Raw genomic sequence first — 8,749 nt, 5'->3', positions numbered from 1 at the left:
TTCAAGCTTTTCATCTCCTATTATTCAATCAAAGATTGTAATCTCTCTTGTGTTGTATTGATCTACTGCTGCTATGATTTATTTTTTTTATTTGAATTTAAAAGAAAAGACCACATTCTTGCAACCATCTCTTCTACAAATATCCACTACAAGAAATAAGGGCTTTTGCCACGGAAAATTACCGTGGCAAAAGCCCTGCAACCGTAGCAAAAGAATTTACCCGACGGTAAGTTTCCGTCGGTTAGAGAGCCGTCGTAAACGTTTACGACGGAAATTGGGTGACGTCGGTTCTACTATCTTTTGCTACGGTAATTTGTTACCGTAGCAAATACTTTGGTAATTGCTACGGTATCTACCGTGACAAATAATTAGTTATATGCTACGGTAAGCACCGTAACAAATACTTCATCATATGCTACGGTCCCTGATTTCCGTAGCAAATAGTTTGCTCTGCCACACTTTTGTTTTTTGCTATGGAAATTTCCTACCGTCACAAATAAGTTTTTTTTTTTTTTTTTAATTTTTATTTTAGTACAGCACTATAGCAGTACATGTACAGAAATACCATTGCTTAGCCATATGTGTAAAACTAATCGATGTATTTAAAATGGTAACTCTTTCCATCAATAATCAATTAGACCCAAACACTTTATATGTTTTGAGATCAGTAAGAACTCCTGCAACAGAACCACAAGCAGCAACTACAGTGATAGAGAGACAAGAAACATTGAGTAGCTGGAGTCCAAGCCATCTACTTGTCCATCTTCCTATCTTCTTCTCCGCAATAAACATCTCAATTGGGAAGTAAACTGTCAATGGCCATGAACCCAACCGATCTAAATATCCATTCTAGCTATTTACATGCCTAAAAACCAAATGCTGAAAAGATTAAGATTACTTTCTAATCTCCTGTAATAAGCCCAAGCTTAACCAATCTATGGGCTGAGAAGAGCCAAGATTGCAACTTTGCAATCTGATGACACAAGTAAATTATCAATGTTGAGCTGTAGAGTCAATAGCATTCCATTCCTGATTGCTTCAAGTTCCATGTACAGCAAGAGCTGAAGAGCTATAGCAGGAAATGGCCTGCACAGCCAAGAAGATGCCGTTGTTGTCCCAAATGATATTGCCACGAATGACCCACGATCCTCTTTTCTGCCGTGTCTTTCCCAAGTCTTTCTGTATCCAATAATACACAAGTCTCTCTCTCTTCATTCTCCACAAATGCAAACAGCGGTTGACAAAAAACCTGCAAAATTAATGTTTAGTGGTGTGATTTGCTGTGTTTGACAGATGTGAAGGCTTATAGGGACTTTAGTTAATCACCTGGTATGCCCCAATCAGATGAACCACAATTGCAACATTGGCAATATCAAAAATCCAATAAGCACTGAAGTATCCAAAGCCTGTAAGAAGATTTGGATAACAGAGAAAGATAGAATAAGCAAAGGCAACAGCTCCAAGAGCTTGAACACTTCGCCACATCTTTTTCATGGGTGTTATATCAGCTTCTATGCTAACACCAGTTAAGCTCCCTCTGAAGTTCCCATTCTCTGCAAAATTGAGTTTCATTCATAATTAATCTATGGTGGAATACACATTAATTCATGCATGGCAGTAAGTGTATAGCATTAAGGTGAGATATAAAAACTAGTATATAGCATTCCAAATACTGTACTTGCAATTCAGTAATATGGTTTCCAGATTTTGTTCTCATAGAATTTTGTTTCATCTCAAAATGGATCCAGCAAAGTAGTATAAAACAAAATGAGGCCCTAGTAATATCTACCTTTCTCATGCACCCAGGTTAAGTGTTAACTATTTACTACATAACCATGTGTTCTGAGATGTAATTAAATTACTGAAAACAAAAATACCAGAAAAGCAAAACATACAGTGATTATGACAAGAAAATGAAATCATTCCAAGGAGCCTCCAAGATCAAAACATTGGTATATGAACCACACACAAGAGATATTTATGATTAGAACTTAAGATCAGATCAATCTAGAAGCATCATCTAAGGGGGACCTCTGTCCAAATGCAAGCCGGAGGTTGAAACAATCTAAAAATATAATACAGAACATTATAACACTTCAAACCGCCCATCCGAGGAAAAGAAACTATGAAAGCAAAATTCATATGCTCTTCCCCATATTTTTTTCTTTCTCCAAACTAGGTATATTTACTGATCTGTGGATTAAAACATGCCAACTTTGACAAACATATGGTAGTGACGTAGGATAAATACATGACAATTTTTACAGTGATGTATAAAAACTAATTATGTTTAATTATAACTCATATCATGCTTATTGAGGCAGCAATTGTGTAACCTATGGCAACCTCAAACATATTCAAATATTGAATTGTTCCACAAATTGCCACTCTTCTTCCCCCTGTAGTTAAAGAATTTTTAAAATTAAAACAAACAAGTTCTTCTGAAAAGTAAGTTTCTAAATCTGGGTTGAAAAGTTTACCTAAGTTGGCTTTGACAGCATCCATGTAGTTGTAATTTCTTTTTCCAGTAGATGGATCTCCACACCTGTAGCAATGAGATAGAAGGTTGGAAGTAAAGAGAGTGACCATAGCGAAGAGCACCAAAAATAAGAGATCAATGTAATTCTTCACAACTTGAGTGGAGTCATGCATTCAGGCTAGATTCATAGATGAAGTCTTTCATTACAAAAATAAAAGACCATACTCGCCTCAATTATTAAATTCAACCAAACACTTCACTATTACTTGAGATCATAAAGAGGAAACTCAAAGTCAATACAACTATTAAAAAAAATGAATCAAAAGCCAAAAGAGGAAACTGCAATTCTAGAACATAAGCATTTATACAACTCTTGGTTGGATCCTTACCTGCAAAGTCAGCTCATATAATCATTATCAGAAGATTCAGAACTTGCAATTTCATTATTTGGTTTGATGGGCGTTTCAACAATCATCCCTTCTATATCAATCCTAGTCCACCCAAAATCAGTTTCACCTTCTTGCTCTAATAGTTGCCTACTATGCCTTTGTTGTATTGAAGTCGATGTGCATGCTTGATTTGGAGCATCACTTTCCTCTCCTAACAAGTCATATGTATCCCTAATCTTGGTAGTTACAACAACATGCCAACCAGTACAACAACATGCCAACCAGACTTTCGAGGATCCAACACATAAAACACCTGCTCTACTTTTGAAGCAAGGACATATGGCTCATCATTTATATTTTGTCCACTATATTTCAAGTGATTAAAATTTACAAGTGTAAACCCAAGTTCATCTTTCTCGCACTCCGCTCTCTGGATGAGCCCAATCACACTTAAATAATGTTACTTTGAGATCTGCAGAATATTCCACTTCTATTACTTGATTCAAAATGCCGTAATAAGTGACCGGCCCCTCAATAGGATGCTTGTCCTTTAGACTTGAAAAGCTATTAGTCAATGCGATTATCATGACCCCACTATTTTGAGTTTTCTTGGTGACCTCATACACTTTACTATGAAACCTGATCCCATTAACAATGTATCTCATGTAACTTCTTGCCTCAGAGTTTGGACCTCTAGCTAGACATATGACTTCTTCAGGCATCGGAATCCCATCTTGGCGGAGTTTCAAAGATCTGGAAATACAATATTGGTATAAATAAGATTGAAAAGTTTCTAAGCAGATTTGTATAAAGTAAATTATGAGAATAGTTACACTTACATACTCATTGAACCATTTTGGGAAGTCCCTATCATGCAAATTCATAACCTTTTTAGGACGAGCACCACGACCTAAGTGCCTTTTAATCTCCTTTATATGGAATCTAAAAAAGAGTTATCCCAAAAAATATCAATCAATTACGCTTTGATATAAATTATCAAATTTGAATAATGAAGATGTATCATGTTGTCCATACTTATTGTTGGTATTCATCTATTCCTTTGTAATTGACTAGCACGCATCGATGTGCTTGATTCCTTTCTTTCATTTCAAGACGTAATAGTTCACACTTCCCAAGCGGTCGACCCATGTTAGAAAATATTGAATTTAGGTCTTCTATGTCCAATGTAACATAATTTCTATTTGGCCGATTCAATATTGTTTCAACTCCTTCAAAGTATCTAGAACAAATTAGTAAACACTCTTCTGCAATATATCCTTCTGCTATCGAGCCTTCTGGCCGACTATTATTGCGAACATAATCTTTCAATCGCTTGAGGAACCTACATGAAGTCATGTTTAAGATGAATTTTAACAATAATAGTCATATAATATTAACAAGGTGCATCATTTAAATGACCTCTTAAAAACTAACCTTTCTATTGGATACATCCAACGATAATGTACTGGACCAGCCACACTTGCCTCTTGAGCTAAATGAATGACCAAATGCACCATTATATCAAAAAATCCCGGTGGTAAGTACCTTTCAAGGTTACACATCAACATAGCAGCTCTTTGGTCAAGCATTTTGAAATCCTCCTCAGAACTAACCTTACTACATAAATCCCGAAAGAACTCACATAACTCGATCAATATTTTACCAATATTATTAGGCAAAACACTACGCAAGGCGACTGGAAGAAGTTGTTGCATCATAATATGACAATCATGGCTCTTCAAATCTGATATTATCTTTTCCTTGACTTGCACATTGCGTGAGATATTACCAGCATAGCCGTCTGGAACCTTGATACCACTCAATATTGTGCAAAACATCTCCTTGTCCCCATTAGACAATGAATAACACGCTGGAGGTAAAATGACTTTATTCCTGCCTTCAATATTCTTTGGATGGAGATCAACACGAATATTCATATCTTTTAAATCTAAACGTGCATTCAGGTGATCTTTCGTCTTGTCTTTTGTACCCAACAATGTGTACATTATGCTATCACAAACATTCTTCTCAATATGCATAACATCCAAATTGTGACGAATAATGTTATCTTTCCAATATGGCAAATCAAAGAATATACTCTTTTTCTTCCAATTAAGAGGGAGTTCAAACTTATTCTTATCTTTTCTTCTTTTCCTCCCATTATTCTCAATCTTATCCTTCCCGAATGGGGGAAACTGAGCACCCCATAGTTGTTCCAACGCATCAAACCCAGAAGGTATCTTTGGTTGCACTCTATGTTCTTCATGACCATCAAAGCTTCTTTTGTCACGACGAAATTTGTGATCATGAGGAAGGAAACGACGATGGCCTAAGTAACACTGCTTCCTTCCAAATTTTAGCCAACGTGAGGATGTATACTTGTTGCAGCATGGACAAGCCAAAGCACCTTTCGTGCTCCAACCTGAGAGATTCGCGTATGCTGGAAAATCATTAATAGTCCATAACAAACATGCACACATCCTAAACATTTCCTTCTTGTATGCGTCATAAGTTTCAACACCACTGTCCCACAATATTTTCAACTCATCAATCAACGGTTGTAAATATATGTCTATATCATTCCCGGGCTGTCTTCGTCCAGGAATAAGCAATGTAAGAATCATGTTAGGCGTCTTCATACACATCCATGGTGGCAAGTTGTAAGGAATCAAGACGACTGGCCATGTACTATGCTTTGAGCTAATCCTCTTAAATGGATTAAATCCATCACTTGCAAGCCCAAGCCTAATATTACGGGGTTCCTTACCAAAATCAGGATATAACCTATCAAAGTCCTTCCATGCTTTAGAGTCAGCAGGGTGTCGTAACTTATTGTCGTCCACACGTTGTTCATGATGCCATCTCATATCACTTGAGATCTTAGATGACATGTATAACCTTTGGAATCTTGGGATCAAAGGGAAATGACGTAATACCTTGACTGGGATTTTCTTCTCAATCGATTCATACCTTGATGCACCACATTTGTAACAAGATGTGGCATTGGCTGCCTCATTCCGATATAACATACAATCGTTGGTGCATGCATCAATCTTGTTATAATTGAGGCCCAAATCTTTGATGATCTTCTTGGTCTCATACAAAGACTTTGGTAATGTGTTCGGCTCAGGAAATGCCTCTTTCAATAAGTCAAGCAACATTGACAATGCCTTGTCGTTCAACTTACAGAGGCATTTAATATGATAAAGCTGAAGAATGAAAGATAATTTTGTGAACTTTTTATTTCCCGAATACAACGGTAAACTTGCATCTTTCATCAGTCGTTCATATTTCTCTATTTCTGTGCTTGACCTATTTGCATTCAATCTTCTACTGTCGTCCTCAATCTCTTTGTCTACATTTCCTCCCAACATTTCATTTACCATGTTATGTGTATCAGAGATATTGGTTACCTCAAATTCCATTGGAGTTTCGGGTAGAGGTGTGTGGAAAATGATGCTTCTCCATGGTGTTGCCAAATTGTATAATTCCTCAAAAATCCATCACAGACTAGATGTTCAGTCACTTCAGTCCTATTTCCCCAAAGCTGATTTATGCACTTTATACATGGGCATACGATTTGATCCCCACAAGCTGCATTAGAAAATGCATTGTCCAAAAATTTCTCAACTTCTTGCCCGTATAGTGTAGACAATCGAAAGGATGGGTCCTTTGATCTTTGAATCCAACTCCTATCCATAGTTTTCACACGTAACTGGTCAAATAAAAGAGCGTTAATAAACTTGAGGGAAAAAGAAAAGTAAAAGTTAAAACTACCTCATCATCTTTAGACAATTAATCTACGCATTTATTGTTATTAAAGGCAGTTTTAACTCTGAAATTCACCAAGGAATGGGTACACATCTTGTGAACAATGATGTATCAGGACTCTCTGTATGTTGAGTATTCATCTTCCCCTTCATATAACAACAAACAACAGTCTATGAGCTTGCATTTGATGTGAATTGCCTAATATGGGGACTTAGAGGCACTTGATCATTCCCTCTTTGTGGCTACATATAAAAGTTTATTGAGTAATAGATAGGCTTTTCACTAAAAGAAAATTTAGATTACAAGACAGAAATTTGATTTCCTTGGAAGTTACTTTCAGAAAATTATTTTCTAAGTTGATTAAGATTTTACAGACTTTTCTCACAGTTTCTGAGCACAACCCACATAACCATTTTCTATTAGACTTTTCAACAAGAAAAAAATAAAAAGGCAACAATAGAAAGAAGCACACAATAAAGCATCATGTTAGTGGTGTTTGAACAAAACATAAATATTATAAATGAATTTTTTACCTCTAAAAGAATGGTTAGTAAAAGTGACATTTGAACTGCTAGAAAACAAGTCAGAATTATAAACTCCAAGACATAAAATTTGAAGTTAACAATATCTTCAGTTGCCTATACAACACCTACCAGGCCAAAACACCCCTGATTCACCTAAACCACACTTTTGTCCATTGAACGATGATGTAATGTTAGTCTTACTAATTAATGAGAGGGTAGTGTACCTGTAAGGTGAACTTATGGTTCTCTGTAATACTTGTTGAAATCCTTCTCTTGCAAACAGCACTCTACAAGGACTCGCATGATCTCCCTATCCTGCACTCATGGTGCATTAGAAGATGAAAGTGGCATAAGAATAATGAGACAAAAAATAAACAAAAAAGGAGTGTAAAAAAACTGAAAAATAAGAAGAAATATCCACCTGCTTCCCAGGCAAATTCAATCTTAGAAGCTTCTCAAAGGCATCTACATAGTCCTGAGCACTTGTACCTACTGTGACACTTGAAATTCGAAATATGGAACCACATCAGATTAAAATTGAAATCCATTACCATCGCCGAATCATTGGCTCTTAGTTAATAGTTAAAAAATTTCTGAGTGAACCACCATGGATAACTCAAAAAATGTTTTCATTAATGGTGAATCAAGAGATTTAGGATACAAGTGTGAAAACTAATGGTGCTAAGTCAGATTGACTACCTCTACTGATTTCAAATTAACTTAGCTACATTCAAACTATTCTTCAAACGAGGACCAAGAGCTAGAATCAAAGCCAAGTTAAAGCAACATCACAGTAGAAAATTATAGACACTGATTCACTGCTAGTATACCTTTTTAGGGTTAACCAATTACTTGTACAGTATCTTCTAAACCACGTCAATCTCAAATATTAGAACTTCTATTGACATTTGCACTCGAGAGAGACACAGATTTCAGGATAATAGAGACACTCATGAGATTCTTCTCAAAATTTATGGAGAGATTCTTTTCATCTCTCTGTATCTCTTCGCTACCTGAAAATCTTAAAGGAATCAATAATGACCACATTAAATGTTAAAACCACTTGCAGAAGAAGCCACTAGATCCATTATTGATTAAAACCGAATCCCTTTTTACCTTTTTTGAAAAAATCTAGTTAGTTGCAGGTATGTCAAATGAAAATATAGTAAGAGGTTACTTGAGAGAGACATAGATTTCAGAATAATAGAGACCCTTTGTGAGATTCGTCTCAAAATTTTTGGAGATTTCAGAATAATAACTAAGAGCCAATGATTCGAAAATGTACAAGGTCTTATGATCAGCAAACCTTACCCTAGCAATGAGGGAAAAGAAAATGGCAAGCCTCTCAGTTCATCAAATTTAGCTTGAAACAGAATTCATGAGATCCTTTTAAACCTCATCGGCAACTCAAGGGTTGAAATGAAGGACTAAGCGCTGCAATCACCGACGGGAAGACAATCGAGCACCACAACCTAAGCTTCTCAGCTCCGTGCGCTGGTTCTCCACTGCAATCACCGACGAAATATCAAAGAAATCCTGTTTTATCAGCTTCGCGCGAGAATAAGTGGAAGGCGCCTAAAATAATC

At 36.2% G+C, this 8,749-nt stretch overlaps 2 protein-coding genes across 4 annotated transcripts; both read right to left on the bottom strand.

Annotated features, from left to right (window-relative positions):
- Nucleotides 1-525: 525 nt before the first annotated feature.
- LOC148998682 (amino acid permease 3-like) lies at nucleotides 526-8,261 on the bottom strand. Of its 3 annotated transcripts, XM_089141785.1 has the most exons (6): nucleotides 7,994-8,261; nucleotides 7,585-7,663; nucleotides 7,388-7,478; nucleotides 2,481-2,545; nucleotides 1,327-1,553; nucleotides 526-1,249 (listed from the first exon to the last, which is right to left on the bottom strand). In XM_089141785.1, exons 4-6 carry the CDS (start codon nucleotides 2,503-2,505, stop codon nucleotides 1,070-1,072), a joined length of 432 nt encoding a protein of 143 aa, XP_088997911.1. In that variant the 5' UTR covers nucleotides 2,506-2,545; nucleotides 7,388-7,478; nucleotides 7,585-7,663; nucleotides 7,994-8,261; the 3' UTR covers nucleotides 526-1,069. The 3 variants fall into 3 exon arrangements, 2 of the variants coding, with proteins under 2 accessions (XP_088997911.1, XP_088997910.1); XM_089141784.1 differs by having other exon boundaries at nucleotides 7,585-8,261; XR_016171134.1 differs by lacking the exon at nucleotides 2,481-2,545 and having other exon boundaries at nucleotides 528-1,249; nucleotides 7,585-8,261.
- LOC148998683 (uncharacterized) lies at nucleotides 3,717-6,106 on the bottom strand. The gene is made up of 2 exons (XM_089141783.1): nucleotides 4,303-6,106; nucleotides 3,717-4,210 (listed from the first exon to the last, which is right to left on the bottom strand). The coding sequence occupies exons 1-2, from the start codon at nucleotides 6,027-6,029 to the stop codon at nucleotides 3,904-3,906; spliced, it is 2,034 nt and encodes a 677-aa protein (XP_088997909.1). The 5' UTR covers nucleotides 6,030-6,106; the 3' UTR covers nucleotides 3,717-3,903.
- Nucleotides 8,262-8,749: the final 488 nt, after the last annotated feature.

The sequence above is a fragment of the Hakea prostrata genome, unplaced genomic scaffold (assembly GCF_041222555.1).
Source record: "Hakea prostrata isolate BN-2017 unplaced genomic scaffold, UWA_Hpros_2 contig_187, whole genome shotgun sequence".
Classification (NCBI taxonomy): Eukaryota; Viridiplantae; Streptophyta; class Magnoliopsida; order Proteales; family Proteaceae; genus Hakea; species Hakea prostrata.
The sequence above is the reverse complement of the archived record's forward strand: the minus strand, read 5'-3'. Positions and strand labels throughout refer to the sequence as shown.